We start from the raw sequence: 22,237 nt of genomic DNA, 5'->3' as shown, positions 1-22,237 counted from the left end.
GGACCCCAATTCTAAAAAAATCCCTAAGCCTGCCTAAGTCCCCCTAAAATTCCTGTTTCAAATGGAAGTTACAAGTTACCCAGAGACTTCAATAGGTATGTTATTATAGATGCAAAAAGACAAATAGGCTCAGTTAAGGTAAAAGTTGACCTTGTCAGTGAAGACAAGCCTAGGACGTAACTGCCCACCATAACTGCTTTTAGTTGAAGTTTAATGCCAGACCATCCTTTATGGTTACTTTGGATCTCTGAGTTTACAAGTCTGCCATGCAGGCCTCCCCTGAGCTTGTCAGGTCAGCATGTGGCCCCTTTCGTCCACATAATGAATGCCTAAACAAGTGGAATGACAAACTGATGTTTCACTTTCTTTCCCTTTCTCTCTTTCTCAAATCAATAAGTAAAAAATTTAAAAAGATCAATGTTCAACAGGCAGAAACCGGTTTGGCTCAGTGGATAGAGCGTCAGCCTGCGGACTGAAAGGTCCCAGGTTCGATTCCAGGCAAGGGCATGTACCTTGGTTGCAGGCACATCCCCAGTAGGGGGTGTGCAAGAGGCAGCTGATCTATGTGATTCTCTCTCATTGATGTTTCTCTCTATCCCTCTCTCTTCCTCTCTGTAAAAAATCAATAAAATATATTAAAACAAACAAACAAACAAACAAACAAACAACAACGTTCAACAAAAGTCCATCAATGTGCAGGTTCCCTTTTCTCAGCAGCAGCCTAGGCGTACCATAGCGCCCCCAGCGCCCCGTTCCCCCAGCAGCCGCCGGTGCCCAGCTAGAGGACCGCTGTATGTCTGCCCGCAAGGCCCCCTGGGTCTTGGGTCTGTAGGACCCTCCATCTCACAACGCGTGGCCTCCTGAGAAAGTGCCTGTGTAATCAATACAGGTGTCTCAGTTTTGACGCAAAAAAATTGCCCCTCAGGACTATACATTGCACAGGAATAAGAACGTTTACCTTGGAGTGGAATGCTGACGATATGGTCAGGTTATAGCGGACGCGTGAGGGGCTCGGTGCAGCAGGCACTGTTATGGACAGCCACATCCGGGCCCTACTGACGCAGGGTGCCCTCGGAGCCTGGGGTCGTGGGAGATTTTGGAAATCCGCTCATCTGAGGTGCTCACTGTCTGCCCCCTGTGCGCTTTTGTTTTTCTCTGCTTCCGGGTTCTCTGCTGCAACCATGCTCCGTCAGGTCCTCAGGCCAAGAAACATTCAACTTTGATCTTCCTCTGTATTTATTGGAGCCAGAGGTACGGGGGCAGCGCTGTTTGTCTTGCGCCTGGCAGTGTTCAATCCAGTTGTCTGTGGGAAAGAATCACCCAGAGCTGTGGAACAAACTGGCTCCCAGCGACCAGTACAAGTTCCACGCAGTGAATGTAGAACACAGCAAACTGAGTAAAGAAGGCCCAGACTTAGAATAAAGCCACCTGCACAATTTCCCCCTTAACCAGGAAATTCTTCTCCTTGAAAGGCACGAGCTCACGTTGGTGTATTGTGTGTCGGGGTTTGCACTGTTTTATAAATACTTGAAACTTGAAAAAGAAGGTTGGATGTGCTTTCAAAACTAGATAATTAAACTGCTGCCTGAGAAAGACATGAAGCAAGGTTGCCATAAAGAAAGGTCTAAAGCTTCCACAACTTCTGTTCTAGAGAAAATATGTGCCCTGAGTTGGGGGTGACAAACAGCGGCATGTTGTCACAGTTTGACACTCAGAAAAATGTCCCTTCTGCACCCGTGACAGGATTTAGTTTCAATTATAACACACTTTCCCCCTGAACACTGACTTGACCTCGGCATTTGTCTCAACACAGCCTGTCAATCTGAATGGACAAAGGAACCATCATATTTGGTATTCCTGGCACTTGAATCAAACTCATACAACTTTCACTTTTTTTTAAGTAAAAACATTTTATTACTAAAGCTCTGCCATATATTTCTAGCAGGTGCCAGTGGTCACCTGTCACATTCGCACCAGTTTGTCTGGGTTTCATGCAAAGAGAGTCTGGCCATCAGCAGACCAGGCCAGCGAGATGCCCTGGGGTGTCTGCCTTGCTGCTGGTACTGACAATTGCTTGCTTCAATTCATCTACAATGATCTTGCCCTCCACAAACTTTCACTTTTAGTGACTGGCAAAAGATTGCAGAGATGTCCTGAAGAAAAGGGCCGTCACATCCCAATATCAAAAAGAATGAACTAATTCAGCTTAACTTTGTTATTCAAAAGCAATGGTTCTCAAATTTTCCTGTGCATTGGAATCACTGGAGAGCTTGTTGGGTCCTAACTCCAGCATTCAGTAGGTCTTGAGAGTTTGCATTGCAAACACTGAGATCCACCATTCTGAAGACACTGGGATATATTCTAAATATGTAAAACGGAAAATCCTTTGACAAGCAAAATAGTACATCCTGATTAGCATGGCTTTATGAAAGAAGATGTAAGTTAACCCACTACAGTTTGTAGTGGATAAAGCAGATTTTTTTGAGCTAATAAACTGGTTTGATCTCTGGTTCTATTGTTTACTACTTCATGATTTTTACTAAGATTACTTGAAATCTACAAACCTTTGGTCCTCACTGGTAAAATGGAAATAAGAAAAAATCCCAGTTATTGTGAGGACTAAATGGGGGAAGGAAATACACTCAAAGGGATGAGCACAATGCCTAGTACACTGTACGCATTCAACCCATCCTATTCCTCCTTCACTGACAGCAGCCATGGAACATAAAGCAGTAGAGTGAAATAACATTGTCATAAAGGTTATAGGATCTGCCATGCAAAAAAACAAGCTAGAAAAATACTATGGCCAATTAGTGGACTTGTGGAAGCAATTTAAGTGATAAAGATTGTGGAAGAAGATCTGTTAATACCATCCCACTCCCTCTATTTAGAAGTCTCTCCAAAAGAGATAGGGTTCACCTTCATTCCACATACCTCTGATTATAATGGGCTTCTTACACCCAGGACGATACATTCCAGTGGCAGAAAGCCAATTGTCCAGTTACTCCTTAGTGCACATAACTGTAGTCCTTAATCCAGAGCTTTTTTTTGAAACATTTTTTCAAAGGACTGCTAAGTGTTGGAACCTGTAACTGTGTAGTCTTGATGAAGGAGAGTGTGATCTTTTGCGTATTTGGGCTTAGGTTTCTGTGAAGCTGGAAAACCTGTGGGAAAGGACGTGCCCTTTTATGCTTATCTAGCATAATGTATTGTTGAAAGTCCTCAATCCCCAAAGTGTTCCCAGGAAGACAACAAGGCCTCAGTTCTTGTCTTCTTGACAAAAAGATTTCAATCAAGCCAAGACCGGTTTGGCTCAGTGGATAGAGCGTCGGCCTGTGGACTGAAAGGTCCCAGGTTCAATTCCGTCAAGGGCATGTACCTTGGTTGCGGGCACATCCCCAGTAGGGGGTGTGCAAGAGGCAGCTGATGGATGATTCTCATTGATGTTTCTAACTTTCCATCCCTCTCTCTTACTCTCTGTGAAAAATCAATAAAATATATACAGTATATATATTTTTAAAAGATTTCAGTCAAGAGACTAAGTGTACCTGGGCCAGCATGGCTTAGTTGGTTGAGTGTCCTCCCATGCACTAAGAGGTTGCTAGTCCGATTCTCGGTCAGGGCATATACCTGGGTTTCGGGCTCCATCTCCAGTGGGGGGTGGGCAGAAGGCAGCTAATCCATATTTCTCTGTCAAGTTTTCTATCATTAATTTGTTGTTGTTGTTAATCCTCCCCAGAGGATATTTTTCCATTGATTTTTAGGGAGAGTGGAAGAGAGAGGAAAAGACAGAGAAACATTGATGTGAGATAAACAGGGCCCAGGCCAGGGAGGAGCCTGCCACCAAAGTACTTACCCTTGTCTGGAATTGAACCTGGGACTCTTTGGTCCCCAGGCTGACGCTCTATCCACTGAACAAAACCAGCTTGAATTAACATTGATATTTTTATCTTTTTCCCCCTTTTCCTTCCTCTAAAATAAATAAAATTTATTTTAAAGATAAATGTGAGGGGTTTTTTTGTGTTATTATTATTTTTTTTTTAAAGAGAGAGACAAAGTATAGAAAAGCAAGGATGAATTTATTGGCCGCAGAAAAAATAAGCAAGGGCATAGAAGAAGCAACAGGAAACAGGAGAGCCTAGGCTGGGCTGCTGTGGCTCACTGGGAAGCCAGAGAGTAGGGAGCCTTGGAGACAGGTGCAGGGGGTTAGCTCAGGATGAGGTGCTGCTGCTCATTGTTCCCCTGGTTGCCAGTCTGGAGGAGACCCTTAGAGGGGAGGGGATAAGTGCCTCTGGGGGGGGGGGGGGGAATGGAATGGCACTGGCATGCTCCCTGAGGGAGAGTGGGTTGGACTGAGCTGCTGCTGCCCATTGCTCCCCTGGTTGCCAGTCTCACAGGGTTCCTTGGAGGTTAGGGGATAGTGAGGGGGCGTAGGGGTGGGGGAGATGGTGGAGGGGAAGGATAAGGGCTCCTGGAGGGAGAGGGCTGGGACCTTTGTTTTAAAGGCTGGGTGTTTAGGAGAGGTCTTAGTGGAGAATTAATAGAACATTTATCAGCTTTATGCTGATGTACCAAAATTAAATTTATTATCTCAATTTGTCCTTGGGTGTGGTGGGAAAAGAGTACTTAATTGGATTTCTGTTATCTGTCTCCCTGAGTAGGGTGGTTTAAGCTACTTACCCTCTGGTTGGGGAAGGGAAGTGAAAACCATTTACTATTAGTGTTCTTGGTTTAGAGAAAAATAGAATTTACTAGCTACTTAACTATCTGTCTTAGTTTCCCTATTCCACTTGTTCTGGAATTTTGGTAGCTTCTTACTATTCTATAACAAAAATACAAATCCAACCATTGAAATCCTTTTGCAATTCATTTGGTGCATTTTGAAGCATTAGGTATCACTAATTCATGGCACTTCGTATTATTATTATTTTTAAAAAATATATTTTTATTAATTTCAGAGAGGAGGGGAAAGGGAGAGAAACATCAATGATGAAAGAGAATCATTGATTGGCTGCCTCTTACACACCCCCTATTGGGGATCGAGCCCCCAACCTGGGCATATGCCCTTAGCCGGAATCAAATCTGGGACCCTTCAGGCCACAGATCGACGCTCTTATCCACTGAGCCAAACCGGTTTCGGCAGATGATCAACACGTTTTGAGTCATTGAATAAATTAGACTTTCAGAAATATCCTATTGTCACATTCTGAATTCAATGTTTCATAGCAGTCTTTCTAGTACAGAATAATGGTGGCACAATCAAGGTTGCAAGACTACAAAAGGACTTAGGAAATATAGTCCAGGTCTTGCTTGCCAGTCCGCATGCAGGGACTGGCCAGAGAGATTCAGAGATTTCAGTAGTGTAGACAAAGCAAGCCAGAGTTCTGCTTTTTAGAGGGGACCAAATGAGCCAACCCTTGGCAAAAATCAGGAGGGAGATAAAACTTGTCTTCGAGTTTCCCTTACTCTTTCCCCCTTCCCCTTCTCTAGATTTAGGTGGGTGGCTAAAGTTTTGAATAATGCTCTTCTTGTAGAGATTCTCCTGTTTATCAAACCCTGGATTGCCCTTCGGAGTAAGGGTGGGTGGGGTCAGCCCCAATTGGGCTCCGGATGTCGGATCGCCTACGGGCACTGCTGCCCCGGCGTGGCCAGCGTTCCAGCCTCCCCACCCCCACCTCGGGTCCCCCACCCCGGGTCCCTCACCCCGGGTCTCCCACCCCGGGTCCCCCACCCCGGGACCCCACGGAGCACGCCCCAAGGCCGCTTCTAGCGAGCGAGCTCCCTCCAGGGATGGCGGCCAGGCCCAGGCCCAGGCTACCCCGCTCCGGCCGGCAGGGGGCGCGGCGGCGGCGGGGCCGGACCGGGAGGCTGCTGCCCGGGGTGGGAATCCCGCGGCCTGGCGCTCGGTTAGGCCGGGCCGGGCCGGGCGGAGCGGGCCAGGATCCCCGCTCCCGCGGCCGCTCGCTCTTATCCTCCGAGCACGGCCTAGGCCGCAGCCCCGGTGCCTCCCCCGGTGACGCCGGCGCGTTCCTTCCTCTTCCTCTCCGCCCGGCCCCGCCCCCGTGCCCCCGCCCACCTCCCGCCGCGGAGCCGCCGCGCCAGCAGCGCCGTCATGTCGGCCCCCGCCGGGTCCCCTCAGCGCGCCGCCGGCGCCCGCAGCCAGCCCAAACTCGGGGGAGCCGCCGCCTCCGGAGCCGCCGCGGGCCCGGGCCCGGGCCCGGCGCCGCCGCCGCAGAACGGTGAGGCGGGCGGGCGGCCGGGGGGGCGCGGGGCCTAGGCCGGCGGGCGGCCTGCGCGCGGGGCGGGCCGGGCGGGCCGGGGGCGCGGGGATCGGGCCGTGGCGCGCGGGGCGGGGGCCGGCGGGGCGGGGAGGCGCCCTGCACCGGGGAGGGGGCTGTGGGAAGCCGGGGCCGGGCTGTTTCCGCCCGGGAACCCTAGGCCCGAGCCCGCCGGGGGCCCGGAGGAGCCGGCGCGGGCCGCCACCCCCCGGATCCCGAGGCCGCGGGTGCGGGGTCCGGGGAGGCCGGGGCGGGGCGGCCTCGGAGCGGGGGGCCCCGGGCCCTGCCGGACTCCGGGAAACTGATTTCCGCGGCCCCGCCAGCACGCCCGCGCCTCGGACGGAGCCGAAGGGAGCGCCCAAGTTGGGCGGACAAAGGGGTGTCGGTGTGCACCCCGAGTGTAACCGTAACCCTGACCCAGTTGGCCTCGGGGCCTGTCATCGCCGCGGCCGCGGAGGTCGTAGGTCGCTCGCCGCCGCCGTGTTTGACGGGGAGCCCGTGTCCGACGGGGGCTGACGGGCGCCTCTGGGTGGGGTGTGATTCCAGCTTCACTTTCACAAATTCAGGAAGGTCCGGGCCGGCCCTGCCGGGAGGCCCGGCGCCGCCACCGGCAGCGGCGATGCCGGAAAAGCCGCTTTCCCCCCCGAGGTCGCAGGTGGGGCGTGTGCGGTTCCTCTGTCTTGCACGTCCGCTCCCTGGTCCTGAGATTTGGGATACTCACGCATGGGGCAGGCGAAGGCGGGACTCACTCTCTTACAGATTTTGGTAATAGTTGAGAAGAGAACCCTCCAAATGATCGCCTGGAAACTTTGGAAAGATGTCTATCCTGTTTGTAAAAGAACGAAACCACACGATTGCCCAAACCGGTGTGGCTCAGTGGCTAGAGCGTGGGCCTGCTGACTGGGGGGTTCCGGGTTGGATTCAGGTCAAGGGCATGTACCTAGGTTGCGGGCACATCCCCCCTAGTGGAGGGTGTGCAGGAGGCAGCTGATCGATGATGTTTCTAGCTCTCTATCCTTCTCTTCCTTTCTGTAAAAAAAAATCAATAAAATACATAAAAATAAAAACTTAAACAAACAAACAAACAGCTACACGATTGTTAGACCGACCTATTTTATCCAGGTTGTTAGTGAAAGTTTACTGGGCTTTAAAAAAAAAAATCCTCACCCTAGAACAGGCTTATTGATTTGAGAGGGACCTGGATGGGTTGGCTTTCAGATGCGCCCTGACCAGGGAGGGAGCCCTCAGCCTTTTGGTGTATGGGAGTTGGGAGGAGGACATTCCAACCAACTAAGCCATGCCGGCCAGTGCTTGCTGCTGGGCTTTTTACATCAGTTCAGCCAACATCTAATTTTTGCGACAGATGCTTTATCGTTTATCCTGGGAATTAGATGTTGAATTTCCCCCCCCCCCCCCCCTGTAAGTCAGAAGTGATGGCTTGGCCTTAATATCTTTTGGATCAGCCATACTTATTAATATTGCAGTCTTTACCTCCATTAGTTGTTTAATGGGTTTGAATGTGAATAGTATTGTAGGTTTTGCACTGTTCTCTGCAACATATACCAAGACATTTGTGAGCATTTTTTTCTTCTTTTGAACTTACTAAAATTTGGTTTTTCAAATAGTTTTGAAATTGGAACACAATTATTTAAAAAAAAGATCCCAAGTGTTTTAGACTATTGTAAACCCATGTGATTTAAGGATTGTGTCTTTTCTTGATTTTTTTTAAATATGCATTATGTCTTAATGAACAATTTTTTAAATTATTTATATATATTTTTCAGAGAGAGTGGAAGGGAGGGGGAGAGACACATCGATTGGTTGTCTCTAGAATATGTCAGGGATAGAGCCTGCAACCAAGGTATGTCCCCTTGACCAGAATTGAACCCGGGACCCTTCAGTCTTTGGGCTGACTCTATCCACTAAGCCAAATCTGCCAGGGCTTAAAGAAATATTTTTCTTACCCTTAAAAATTTTGTGAATGCTCAAGGGATGCCAGAATATCAGTTGTAATCAGGATGTTAAATCTGTAAGGACAAATCAATTACTGTATATACAAGTCAAATATAGAATGTGCTTGATTTCTGCTGTTTATAATTATTCCTTTAAGCAGATAATTAATTCATTTCAATAATTTTGCCTGTTTACCAGTTGGGTACTCAGTAGTAAGCCTGGTAGGTAGGAAAAACTCTGCCTTTATTTTGGCGACATTTAAGTTAGTTATGACCTTGAGGGATTTGATGGGTTGGGGTAGGAGAGGTTACAGCATGAACCGAAAGAAGTCTGGGGGTATGAAAATGCACGGCACGTTTAGGCCTGGCCAGTGTTGCTCAGTTGGTTGCAGTGTTATCCCTCACACCAAAAGGTGGCAGGTTCTATTTCTGTTTAGGACACATAGGCAAGTGTGGATTCAATTCCTACTGAGCTCTAGTAGGGGGGCGGCTGATGCACATTGTTGTTTGTCTCTCTCCCTCTCACCCTTCCTATCTCTAAAAAATCAATAAAAGACAAGAAAAAAATTGCAAAATAAGAAAAAAAAGAAACTAAACATTCAAGAAGTGAAAAGGGTCCTAGCTGGTTTTGCTCAGTGGATAGAGCACTGGCCTTCTCAGTCCGAGGCTTAATTCCAGCCAAGGGCAGGTGCCCAGGTTATGGTTCCATCTCCAGTAGGGGGCATGCAGGAGGCATCCTATCAATGATTCTCTCTCATTGTTGATGTTTCCATCTCTTTCTCCCTCTCCCTTCCTCTCTGAAAGCAATTAAAAAAAGTATTTTTTTTTTTTTTTAAAGAAGCATAAAGGGCCCAGCCAGCTTGGCTTAGTGGCTGAGCAGCAATCTGTTTGAAGGAGGTCACAGTTTGATTCCTGGTCAGGGCACATGCTCAAGTTGTGGGCTGGATCCCCAGTGTGGAGCATGCAAGAGGCAGCTGATCAGTGGTTCTCTCTCATCATTGATGTTTCTACCCCTCCCCCTTCCTCTCTTCTCCCTTCCCTCTTCCCCCTTCCTCTCCCCCTCCCCCCTCCTTCCTCTTTCAAATCAACATAAATATATATTTTTTAAAAAGGCAAAAAGGGTACTGGGTGGTAGGGAAAACCCAAGCATTGGAATTGAAAGGAATACTTTAAAAGGCCCAGGTTGCAGAAAGACCTTAAATGTCATGCTAAGGACTTTAGAAGTTAAAGAACTAGGGTCAGTTTGGGGTGGTTGTTCTTGTGAAAGGAAGTTTAAGCAGAGAGATAACGAGGTCAAATCTGTTTTTGTTTTGTTTGCTAGTCTTAGAAAAGTAGCTTTTGCTACTTAGTACTGGCATCTATCAATAATGATTAAGCAGTCATTTGGGTTTGCGATTTATTCTTTGCCCTGTATAAACTACTTTGCCTTTTAATATATCTCTGTGCAATTCCAGATATGGTGAAAAACAAACAGGTCAGAAGTATGAGTATGAAACATCATAGAAAACAATTGTAAAACTGGAATATTACCTAGACTGCACTTTACAGGTTATTGGACTTTAAAACATAGATCAGTTGCCTCCCATACCTGCAACTGATTGGAATTAAACCTACCACCTTTTGGTGTAAGGGAAGACGCTCCAACCAATTGAGCCACCCAGCTAGGGCTTTCTATTAATTCCTAAAGTTTCCTTTTGCTAGTAGAACTTGGACATTGAGATTTCATTATAACTTGTTTTCCAGGTTTAACCTTTAACATGCTTTTCCCATTCAAAGATAAAAGTTGACTTATTTGAATCTATGAAATATTTTCTCTTAACTCTCTTCCCTAGAGTTGTATTTCTATACTTTAGTTCTGTAATTGAATAAAATATGGTCTTTTAGAATTATTTGTATTTCCATATGAAATATTTGTTGAATATTTTTTCAACTTTTACTCTGCATTTTGAGAGCCTTCAAAAGCTGGGTCCTCACACGAGGGATGATTGAGTGACATAATATCCTGGAAATGAGATGCTGGTGTAACGCCAACATTTCTTCCAAATGAATTGATAGAGATCTTTTAAAACAACTTTTTTTTGGGGGGGTGGGACACCCAGATTTAACAATAAACCACGCTGATTGTTGATAAACCACAGAATTTTTTTTATTGTTGAAAGTATTACATGGGCCCTCCTTTTCCCCCCATTAACATATTCCAGCCTGCTCCCACCCTCTCTCCCCAACACCACTGTTTTATTCTATTTTAGGGAGCAATGATGCTCATTTCCAAATGAAAATGTGTTTTCTTCCTTCTATAAGCCTTTTACAAGAATGATTCTGGCAGTTTTATCATTTTAATTGTCAATAATAAAAGAAACATGAGATAATAATGGGAATTGTTCGAAGTCATTATGAAAGATATAAATAAATATCCCATTCACTTCGTAACACTATCTGATCAGTTATAGGAAACCATCAACTTTGAGAGCACATGCAAAATTTAAAATGATATAAATCTGCCTAGTGTGTCTGAAGTAAGTTCCTTTTGATCAGAGAGGCATCTGTGTCTCAGGTTTCTAGTCTTCCTTCACAGTTAGGGAGAGCATGGGTCCTTCCTTAAAGATATTACAATGGTATTATATAACTATCTGGATATATAATTTACTTTTAAGTTTATTATAATTTTTTTGTTGTTTATTGCTATACATATTTGTAGTGTCTTTTTATTTCCAACTCACCTCTTTCCCCTCAGGTTTATATCTGTAATAATTTAAAAAATATATATTTTATTGATTTTTCACAGAGGAAGAGAGAGGGACAGAGAGTTAGAAACATTGATGAGAGCCGGGACCGGTTTGGCTCAATGGATAGAGCGTCGGCTTGGGGACTGAGGGGTCCCGGGTTCGATTCCGGTCAAGGGCATGTACCTTGGTTGCGGGCATATCCCCAGTGGGGGGTGTGCAGGAGGCAGCTGATCGATGACTCTCTCTCATCGATGTTTCTAACTCTCTATCTCTCTCCCTTCCTCTCTGTATAAAAATCAATAAAATATATATTTTTAAAAAAAGAAACATTGATGAGAGAGAGTCATCGATCAGCTGCCTCTTGCACAGCCCCCACTGGGGATGTGCCCGCAACCAAGGTTCATGCTCTTGACCGGAATTGAACCCAGGACCTCTCAATCCGCAGGCCGACGCTCTATCCACTGAACCAAACCGGTTTCGGCTGTAATAATTTTTGTAAATCATATTCATTGCCATTGATTTCAGTATTTCAGCTAATCTTTCTAATCCTAATAAATAAAAACCCTGGGTCCTAATGACCAGTAACCACCAGAAACTGACCAACCGGAAGTCAGTGTTGTCCCTTCCCCCAAGCAAGCAATAAGGGGCCATCAGGCAGGCAGGTAGAGTGATTAGGGGCGATCAGGAAGGCAGACCAGTGGTTAGGGGTGATTAGTAGGTAGGCCAGCAGTAGGGGCGATCAGGTAGGCAGACGACTCCTCACAGGGCTGGCCCCCCAGCAAAGAAAGAGGGAGGCCCAGGGCAGCCAAGCCATTCCACCTCACCTTGTTTCCTGCAGAGGGGGGCCAGCAGGGGCAGGTCTGCACAGATGGCAAGCAGTGGCAGCGGTGGGAGTGGGGCCAGCTGCCTGCAGGCCCGGTAAGGTAAGGAAAGCCCCGATAGGCCCTACCCTGATCTCAGGCCAGGCCAAGGGACCCTACCTGAGGGGTCCTGGATTGTGAGAGGGTGCAGGCTGGGCTGAGGGACCCCCAACCCCCCAGTGCACTAATTTTCGTGCACCGGGCCTCTAGTATATAATAATAAAAGTGTAATATGCTAATTAGATCAGACATCTTTCCGGACCACCTTTTGAATGAAGCCATGGGGGCAGCAGCGGCAGCCAAGCCCCTTGCACAAATTTTGTGCATCTGGCCTCTAGTACATCTATAAACCCTGAAGTGTTAGATCCTGAAGACATTGAAATAGAACAGATTTTGAGTGAGACTTCAAGGGGCTTTCTTAGAAATGAGAGTATCTTCATAGTAATTAGTGCTGTGTTTAGAGCAAATCAGCTTATATTCAGCCCTGGGGAAGCTATTTGTTTCCAACAGGTTAAGTATGCTCAGGATTGTCAGAAAGTGTGGGCTAGTGAAAAGGTTGTAGGCTTTGAGAAAATAAAGTACCCGGTGCTCAGCAAAATGAGGTGCCTAGCAAATTAGTATCCCTTTTTGGCGACATCCATTTTCCTTCAAGAACACCAGGATATAAATTCTCCCGATGGCAGAAACCTTGTGAGTTTTCCTCATCATATTCCCAGGAGCAGCAGGCAGTAGGCAGTCAATTGAGCAAGTGTACTTGGCTTCTATTTATTATTGCTTGTGAAGACTGGCCACGGAAAGGATTATGTAGGGCCACCTTTTACTCCTTTCTTGTATTTAAGGCTCAGTCACTATTTTAGTGGGGTTTTTTGTTGTTGTTGTTTGTTTGTTTTTTTGTTATCTTACACTATCCAGTCCTGCTTCCTTCCCACTAATCTGCTCTTGGGAGGTTTTCTTTAATAGGCCATCTACCTCAGCTAGTGGACTTGCTGGAAGGTAGGTTGGATCAGCTTCTTAAAATTATATGCCAAAAGCTGCTTATATTAGGAACTAGCAAAAGCAGAATGAAGCAGGGAGGAGAGAGGAAGTAGTAAAATGCCTTATCTAGCCAGTGGCAAGTCTTAACTTGCTTGTTTTTGTTTTTTTTTTAGCATGTCTGAGAAATAGGCATTGTGAAATGTGCTTTGGAACCTGCAATGCCTGGCCTCTTCACTACTTACCAACTGCTTGAATTTGTATGAATTAGTGAGCTTTCATGCCCGTATTTGTCTGTAAAATAACAATAGCAATACTTCTCAGGATTGTTATGAGAATCATATAAAGTTTACATATATAAAAGCAATTAGTATTATCCCTGGCATGTAGTATTGCAGGCGAAACTATACTAAAATGCAGTGTGAGATTTTTATCCAAATGGTTGCACAGGTATGTATGTAAGCTCTGTCTGCCAATAGTGAATGGGACAGTTACCTTTGTAAATATTTGCCTTCCATCAGAAAGAATTGGGACTCCCCGTTTTTAAATCCTTAAGGTTTCTAATTGCAGATTTCTTCGGGGGAGGGGAGTGCGCGTGCGGACATATGCACACATGCATTTTATGCTTGTAAAAAAAAAAATCTGTGCTTTAGCATTGTATTATTGATACTTTATTGGCAAGGGTAGTGTATTTCATAATATTCAATAATCAGTACTATATGTACTAACCACTGAATGAATACCAGCCCTTACACCAGAGCAGGGTTCTGAAAGCTTGTAATATGCCAAGCATTAGTCCTTTAGTTTCTGCATCATTAGGAGATCATAGGGGTCTGGGGCAAGGGGCCATCATGGGGCATAACAGAGAAGCAGGGTCAGTCAGAGCTTACTGGTTCAGAAGTATTTTAATATTTTGCCAAGCATGATTGTTAAAATGCATACCAGCTAAATACTGACCTACTTCTTGGTAGTTCATGATGAATGAATTACATTCTTAGACCTGATTCTACTTCTCCAAATATAGAATAGAGGAGTTTGTACTTGACTGACCTTGATATTCTTTTTTTCTTTTTTCTTTTTTTGACCTTGATATACTTTTGAAGATAATGAAAACCCTTAATCTGACTTAAAAAAACAAAGTATTGAAATTTGACTCAGGAAAAATCAAATGAAATAAATATTCTTTTTTTTTTTTTAATTGCATGTCACTCCTTTATTATACGGATCTGAAAAAGATGTAGTAGTTATGCTCAAAATGCTTCCTGGGCCCACGTGGCAGGGCCAGCACCCGGAACATGATTCAGCACTCACGCACAGTGAAAGACACACCTGGACACGATCAAGAGTCATTTCACTGCCATGAGCCAATAGGCCGGGGAGGGATTCTAAAACAGCAGGATGGCTCCTACAGGCCAAGGAGCTCATCCCACCTTGGAGTGCGGAATGGCCTATTTGGTGATGGCCACATGTGGGAGTAGTTGAATTAAAAACCCCAGAAGGATATTTGTTTTGTATTATTTTATATAGATATACTTTTTTTTTTTGTAAAATTAAATGCAACACGTAAACATTCAGGATTGATCCCAGTCTTCTGGAGCCAGCTTTTCTGGGGTCAAGGAGGAAATGTTTGTTTGAGTCACCAGCCGTTCATCTTCCACCGGAATGACTGGAGCCCCCAGTCAATTCGCCTGACTACACAGTAGCACAGGCCGGCTCTCAGGAACACAGATAGGCATGCTTAACGTGTCTCCTCCTTATCCCCTTACTTTCAACCAGGTCCTTAGTAACAAAACACTAGCAAAAATACAAGAGTTATTACCTCTGGACTCTTAGATAAGAGTCTCCCCTCGGCTTAGAGTGAGGATCCATGCCCCACATGTGCCATTCTGACTAGGTTGTATGGAGGGAGTGGGTGTGGGAGACAAAATGGCTGACACACAATGGGAGCCACCAGTCCCCATCTGCAGCTACAGCCTACGATGCCTGCAGGTGTGGTCAGTGTGACATGTGCAGAGGAGAGATGCAGAGGAGTGGGATGGGAGGGAGGGTGTCCTGGGGAAAGGCGTCTGCCTGCTCGCCTTCACTTCTTGGCCTTGCCCTGGGCAGCCACAGCCTCCATGGCTTTGCGCACGGTCTCTTCATCCCCCAGGAACTGCATGGGCTTGATGGGCTTCAAGTTCTTGTCCAGTTCATAGACAGTGGGAATACCAGTGGGCAGGTTCAGCTCCATGATCGCCTCTTCAGAAAGACCTTCCAGATGTTTGACAACGCCCCGAAGGCTGTTGCCATGGGCTGCAATCAGTACCCGTTTCCCCTCCTTACTCTGGGGCACTATTTCTTCATTCCAAAAGGGGAGAACTCTGGCAATAGTGTCCTTCAGACTCTCACATGAGGGTAGCTTGTCTTCAGTGAGGTCTGCATACCTGCGACCCCTACTGACGTTGCTGTAGAAGGGATGGTCAGGCTCCATCGGTGGTGGCGGTGGGATATAAGAGCGCCTCCAGATCTTTACCTGGGCCTCGCCATGCTTGGCAGCAGTTTCTGCTTTGTTAAGCCTAGTCAGACCCCCATAGTGCCGCTCATTGAGACGCCAAGTCCTCACTATAGGCAGTCACATTTGGTCAGTGGCATCCAGCACTGTCCAGAGGTCCGAATTGCTCTCGTCTGCACTGAGGTGAAGCAGATGTCAAACTCATAGCCAGCATCTCACAGTGCCTGCCCGCTGCGCTTTTCCTCCTTGTGCCCAGCCGGGCTCAGGTCCGAATCATACCAGCCGCTGAAGCAGTTCTCCAGATTCTATGTGCTCTCGCATGTCGGTTCAATACCAGCTTGTAAGCAGCCATGGTGGCGGTTCCAAGCTCAGACCAGACTGAGGCTCACTGAGATTTCGGAGTGGCGGGCCTTAAAACAAATATTCTTGATATTTAAAATGTTGTATCTCTGTTAAGTGGTGGGAGTGAGGAAGCTCATTTAAAGAAAGCCTATGATTAATTTTTGTATAGTGCCTAGATGGCCATAAAATATTTGCTTTGTAAATTTTGGTGTTCATGTCAGGTTTACTTAAACAGAAATAGAATTAGTTTTCCTTTAGTAGAAATCTAGTCTCTGGAAGGAGATTATGTTACTGAGGTAGATATAACTTTACGTAGATCTTGTGATGGTTTAGTCTCACCAAGGAGGACACCATCTATATTAATAAAAGGGTAATATGCTAATTAGACCAGATAGACCGGCATCTTCCGGACGTCCTTCTGGAAAAAGCCACTGTGGCAGGGGCCAAGGCAGAGGCAGTTAGGGGTGATCAGGTAGGCAGGGGATAGTGGTTAGGGGCAAGCAGACAAGCAGGCAGGTGAGCGGTTAGGAGCCAGCGGTCCCGAATTGTGAGAGGGATGTCTGACTGTCGGTTTAGGCCCAATCCTGAGGAGTCTCGGATTGGAGAGGATGTGCAGGCCAGGCTGAGGCGAGCCCCCCCAACCCATAAATTTTGCTTATAGAAAATCAGAAGTTAGTCTCTAGTTGGTATATAGTGATATCAGTTATTCCAGTGATCGGCAAACTCATTAGTCAACAGAGCCAAATATCAACACTACAACAATTGAAATTTCTTTTGAGAGCCAAAAACTGACTTCTGCACATGGGCCACGAAGTTTCAATTGCACTGTACATGTGTGCCCGCACATGGTATTTTATGTAAGAGCCACAGTCAAGGGGCCAAAGAGCCGCATGTGGCTCGTGAGCCGCAGTTTGCTGACCACTGATGTAGGCTGACCAGTCAAGCAGCTCCATTGAAAAGGTATATAGACTACTTGCTAAAAAGTTTTGTTTACTTCTCAAGATTGGTACCAGTGAGTGGATGCATTAGAACAGGGGTCCTTAAACTTTTTAAAGTGGGGGCCAGATCACGGTCCCTCAGAGAGCTGGAGGGCCGGACTATATGAACTACTAATTCCTACTGTAACACCTCTGCTGCGCTCACTGCCCAAAAAACCTGGCGGGCAGGATCAGACTCCTCTGTGGGCCGCATGTGAAGACCCCTGCATTAGAATAATCTATTTTCCTCTTTCATACATACACTGGAAGCTGGGGGGTCACTTATCTCCTGATCCCTTGACATATCAAAATTTGCAAGCTTTCTCTTGTACATAAGCATTCAGAGATTATAATAATCTGTATGTCCCCATTCTTATCTCTGAAACCTTTGCAGCTGTGATTTAGAGCTGGGAGATTATCCTGAATCTGGTGAGCCTGATAAAATCACAACAGTCCTTATCAAAGGGAAACCAGAGGAGTCATCCAGCAGCAGAGAAAGTAATGTGACCACAGGAGCAGAGGTTGGAGTGAATTTCTTTGAAGACAGGGCCATAAGCTCAGGAATGCAGGTGGCTACTAGAAGCTGAAAAAGGCAGAAATGGATTCTCTTCTCAGAGCCTTAAAAGAAACCAGCTCTGCTCATGATACTTGACATTAGCCCAGTGAAACCAGTTTTGGGTTTCTGACCTCCAGGATTGTAGAAGAATAAATTTATGTTGTGTTAGGTCATTAAGTTTGTGGTAATTTGTCACAATAGCAGTTGGAAACTAATATACTTGGTAAGATTTCTTTTTAAGTGGCACTATTAAAACACTTTGGATGTAATAAATACTTTTTCTTCTTTTTTTGTTTCAACTTTTTTTTTTTTTATACTTTTAGAGAGTAAATGTCGAGTTAAAAAAAAAATCAGATTCCAAGTTTTCTGGGATTTTTTTCTGTTTTAAGTTTCATATATAGTCCTTGTTGATTCATTGTGATGAGATAAATGCCTGGTGTAAAACTATTTGATGATTGTTCACTAGGCTTTTTTTTTTCTTCTCTCTCTCTCTAAAATATAATAATGGTTTCCATGACCTAGGCACTCTGCTAAGCCTTAGGGATAGGATAGAACTGAGAGCAAATGACCCACGTTTTTCACTTCCAGAGTTTACAGTTCCTGTGAAAGTTATTCATAGTGGTTCAAAATACTGTAGATGTGGCATTAAGCAAGCATTCCCTTATAGGGTTACAGAATGTTCTCTAGAGGAGGAGCTGAACTGAGGGCTGAAGAATGAGTAAGAGGTGGACAGCGAAGGAAGAAGAGAGAATTTTTGAAGATTCCAGTTAGAGGGAAGAGCTTCTGTGAAGGATCAGAGGTGAAGGAACAAGCATGCCTTGAGAACAATGAGCGTGGGGAAAGTGTGTGCAATATTGATTCTCAGCCTTTTCCTGCTCATGGCTACTGTAATTTTAATATTTTTGGTGGCATTCTTGAAGGAATTAAACTTTGATGACAAGAGAAACCATTAGAAAGCTTTAAATTAGGAAGTAAAAATCATATTTGCTTTTTAGGAAAGTCATGCTGGTTGTATTTGGTGTAGTCATTTGTCTAAAAATTTGTGTCATAGAATTTACTACTACCAATTTAGTATAGTGCATTTCCAACTCTTTTCTGATGTTTTTAAAACATGTTGTAATAATTTTAGATTTGCAAAAGTGATGCAAAGATAGTGCAGAAAAATTTCCTTTAAAGTCTTAATTTCCTTTAAAGTCTTACATCGGCCTCGCTCTCCTGTGCTCCCAGCTGCTGGAGGCCGGCGCTCTGGGTTCGCGGTCCGAGGGAGGATGGACGCGGCCTGCGAGGTGAAGCACAGGGTGGTGGCCAGCCCCATGGGGCAGATCCGGATCTCTGGGTGCCAGCAGGGTCTGCACGGGATCAAGCTTCTGGGCAGAGCGACTCCAGCCGCTGGCCCCACCGAGGCCTCCGCCCCTCCTGAGCCCCCCAGCCAGCCCGAGGAGCCGGTGAAGCCCCTGCTGGAGTGCGCGGCCTGGCTGCACGCCTACTTCCAGGAGCCCGCGGCCCTCCAGGAGCTGCCCCTGCCTGCGCTCCACCACCCTGTCTTCCTGCAAGACTCCTTCACCAGACAGGTGTTGTGGAAGCTGCTGGAGGCTGTGAAATTCGGAGAAGTGGTTTCTTACCAGCAGTTAGCGGCCCTGGCAGGCAACCCCAAGGCCGCACGGGCGGTGGGCGGAGCCATGAGAAGCAATCCTGTCCCCATCATAGTCCCGTGCCACCGAGTGGTCTGCAGCAGCGGCGCCCCTGGCAACTACTCCGGGGGGCCGGCCGGGGGGCTGGCCGTGAAGGAGTGGCTTCTGGACCATGAGGGCAGCCTGGCGGGCACCCCGGCCCGTGCAGGGCGCTCTCGTCTGGCCCGAACCTGGTGCATGGCCCTGAGGGGCGGCAGCAGCTCCGAGCCCGCCGGCCAAGACTGAGCATCTGCGGCAGGAGTGAGTGTGAGAGACACATGACCTAACAGCCTGTCGGAGGGGTCTGTGCGGACGCCCCCCACATTAATAAAGCTGCCGTGTCCAGGGGGAAAAATTAAAAAATAAAGCCTTACATTTTCCTCTCATGTCTTAACAACACCATAGAACATTTATCAAAACTGGGAAATTAACATTGGTGTACTACAATTAGCCTAAATGTAGATTTTATTTATAATTCACCAGTTTTTCTACTTTTCTTTTTTTCTATTCCTGGATCTAATTCAAGCTGTCATATTGCATTTAGTTGTCATGCCTTCTTCATCTCCTCTGGTCTGTGATAGTTTCTTAGTCTTTTGTTTTTTAGGACCTGACAGTACTTACTAGTTATTTTGTAGACAGTCCCTCACTTTGGGCTTGCTAGTGCTTTTTTATGATTACACTGTGGTTATGAATTTTTAGGAAGAATACTACAGAGATGAAGTGTCCTCCTTATCATATCATATATCAAGGGTTACATGACATCAACTTGTTTTTTTATTATGTTAGCCAAGGGGGCTTGACTTGGAGGATGTCCTAGTTAACTTGAGCGGCTATGATGAAATACCTTAAGTTGGGTGGCCTACACCATAGACTTTTTTGGAGACTGGAAGTCCAAGGTCAGGATGCCAGATGGTTGGGTTCTGGTGAAGACCCTCTTCCTGACTTGAGATAACCGCCGTCTCTTTGTGTGTGCTCACATTGCTTTTCCTGGGTTCACGCATGTGAGGAAAAGAGATCCCTTCCTCTTTTGTAAGGCTACTAAGTCCATCTTGAGGATCCTACCCTCCTGACTGACTTAAACCTTCTTACTCCTCCAAAGGCTCCACCTCTTAATACCATCAAACCGGGAATTTGGGCTTTAAAAAAGGATTTTGAGTTGACACATTCAGTCCATAGTAGGGAGTGCCATTCGAGTTCCCCCACCGTAGAGTTATTATTTTTTTTTTCTTTCCTATTGTATTTGTTAGGGCTTTAACTCACTTAATTCCAGTCTGCATTTAACACAAAAGGAGTGGAGTGTATCAAATAATTTGTGGGCATATGTTAAAATCAGCACAATATTTATTGTTAATAAATATTCGTGGGGAGAAACTTTGATGTTACTATCCTGTTTGTCTTTCAATTTTCCCCCACTAATTTTATTATTTTTCAGTGGCTCATGTCTATATTAATTATTAATGTGGAATTCTAATAGTGATTTTTCTTTTCCTCATTCTTCTACATTTATTATTTGTGATTTCTCTATAAGGATGATTTGTCCCTTTTCTTCCATTGTAAAGTCTATTCAGTCATTTATTTATATTATTATGGACTCATGGATATTTATTTATGTCTTTGGATTTTAATCCAATACTATCATTATTTATGTTTGTTACTCAATTGTTATAGCTCTGACCATTGGGAGCTTTATCAGGTTGGCTTCTGTGTACTTTTGCCTCCATCCTTTTGGCTTTTGAGCACTTCTTTACTTTCTGGCACTAAAAGATTCTCCATTTTATACATGCCCTATATTAGCACTAAAATTAGCTCTTTGTACAAGGAGTCATACTTCCTTTTGTTGGGGAATGGTATTTAGAAACCAAGAACTGTGCCCTGGATGTGCTTATTGCTTGGGGTGTCCTGCTTCTAGGCTTTCTCGGCAGACAGCTAGGAGAGAGATGTGTGTATGTATACTAACTCACATATGTAAACATCTCTTTAATTATAAGTCTTCTACCTGTATGTATTTTACTTAAATATCTTTCAAGTAGGTTATCATAGTCTGCAGTCCATCCTAGATTTTCTTGAAAACCTGATTGGCTTATTTACTAAAAATTTGCAAGTAATAAATTTGCATTTATTCTTTGTAATGTAATAGGTCTGTGGGTTTTGGCAAATGCATTCAGTCAATTATCCAGTACTACAGTACCATATAGAACAATTTCAGCACCATAAAAAGTCCTTATCTAGTCCCCTTATAGTCATCCACCCTCTTCCTCACCAACCATTGCTCTGTTTTCCATCCCTGTCATTCTACCATTCCCAGAATGCCATATAAATGGAAACTTAAAATAGTCTTTTGGGTCTGTGTCTCCCCTCCCCCACTTCCCCACTTACCATTTATTCATGCATGAAGCAATCCTCGGTTCCCTTTTATAGCTATGTAGTATTTTATTGTGTGTATGCTCAGGGTTATTTATCTGTTTCTCTGTTGTTGAATATTTTGGGTTCCATTTTTTGTGTGATTATGAATAAAGCTTCTATAAACATTCATGTAATGTTTTTGTGTGTATGTGTATATGTGAATACAAATTTTCACACATTAACTAAATTTGTAGGAGTGCAGGGTCAAATAGTAAGTATATATTTAACTTCACAAGAAACTGCCAAACTATTTTCCAAGGTGCCTATGCTATTTTGCATTCCCTCTAACAATGAATGAGAGTTCTATTGCACCACATTGTTGTCAATATTTGATATTTTTTATTTTAATCATTCTAATGGGTGTGTAGATGTATATCTCACCGTGGTTTTTAAAAAATATATTTTATTGATTTTTGTACAGAGAGGAAGGGAGAGAGATAGAGAGTTAGAAACATCAATGAGAGAGAGTCATCAATCAGCTGCCTCTTGCAACCCCCTACTGGGGATATGCCCACAACCAAGATACATGCCCTTGACCGGAATCGAACCGGTCTTGGCTCACTGTGGTTTTAATTTGCATTTACCTCATAACAGGTTTATTTGCCACCTATATATATTCTTAAGTGCTGATATATTGTATATATTTTTTTAATTTTTTCCCCCTCTTAGTGGTGATCTTTTCAGATCTTTCAACAGTTTTTGGTTGAATTGTCTGTTTTCTTATTATATATATATATATATATATATATATATATATATATATATATATATATAATCAATAAAATATGTTTTTTAAAAAGAAAAGAAAAGAAACATCACCAATGAGAGAGAATCATTAATCGGCCGCCTCCTGCACACCCTCCTGGTGGAGATCCAGTCCACAACCCAGGCATGTGCCCTGGTCAGAAATTGAACTGAGACCTCCTGGTTCATAGGTCGATGTTCAACCACTGAGCCATGCCATGGCTTATCTTTTAATTCTCCTAGTGCTTCTCACAGAGCCAAGGTTT

At 45.0% G+C, this 22,237-nt stretch overlaps 2 protein-coding genes and 1 pseudogene across 8 annotated transcripts in view; 2 read left to right on the top strand and 1 right to left on the bottom strand.

The window, feature by feature from the left end:
- Nucleotides 1-1,095: 1,095 nt before the first annotated feature.
- LOC311617005 (methylated-DNA--protein-cysteine methyltransferase-like) lies at nt 1,096-21,607 on the top strand. 3 transcript variants are annotated; one of them, XM_084873094.1, is made up of 3 exons: nt 16,999-17,119; nt 17,822-17,953; nt 18,382-21,607. In XM_084873094.1, the coding sequence occupies exon 3, from the start codon at nt 18,423-18,425 to the stop codon at nt 19,068-19,070; it is 648 nt and encodes a 215-aa protein (XP_084729220.1). In that variant the 5' UTR covers nt 16,999-17,119; nt 17,822-17,953; nt 18,382-18,422; the 3' UTR covers nt 19,071-21,607. The 3 variants fall into 3 exon arrangements, with proteins under 3 accessions (XP_084729222.1, XP_084729220.1, XP_084729221.1); XM_084873096.1 differs by lacking the exons at nt 16,999-17,119; nt 17,822-17,953 and adding an exon at nt 1,096-1,117; XM_084873095.1 differs by lacking the exon at nt 16,999-17,119 and having other exon boundaries at nt 17,594-17,953; nt 18,349-21,607.
- Nucleotides 6,043-22,237, top strand: part of SEC24B (SEC24 homolog B, COPII coat complex component) — a 92,518-nt gene continuing 76,323 nt past the window's right edge. For 3 of the 4 annotated variants that reach the window (XM_084872197.1, XM_084872196.1, XM_084872194.1), the window contains exon 1: nt 6,044-6,239. In XM_084872197.1, coding sequence (XP_084728323.1) covers nt 6,113-6,239 — 127 coding nt within the window. In that variant the 5' untranslated portion in view covers nt 6,044-6,112. Of the gene's footprint in view, nt 6,240-22,237 lie in introns of all 4 variants that reach the window. The other variant, XM_084872195.1, reaches the window with a different exon arrangement.
- Nucleotides 14,836-15,646, bottom strand: LOC311616952 (phosphoglycerate mutase 1-like; annotated as a pseudogene). The gene has a single exon. The product of its transcript is annotated as a phosphoglycerate mutase 1-like (transcript).

Source organism: Pipistrellus hanaki (genome assembly GCF_964339955.1).
Source record: "Pipistrellus hanaki genome assembly, chromosome: 1".
NCBI lineage: Eukaryota > Metazoa > Chordata > Mammalia > Chiroptera > Vespertilionidae > Pipistrellus > Pipistrellus hanaki.
Note: the sequence above shows the minus strand (reverse complement) of the source record. Positions and strands in the feature narration are given on the sequence as shown.

What these genes read in the sequence shown, in the direction of transcription:
- LOC311617005 (XM_084873096.1), top strand. Translation starts at nt 18,423, where the DNA reads ATGGACGCGGCCTGCGAGGTGAAGCACAGGGTGGTGGCCAGCCCCATG.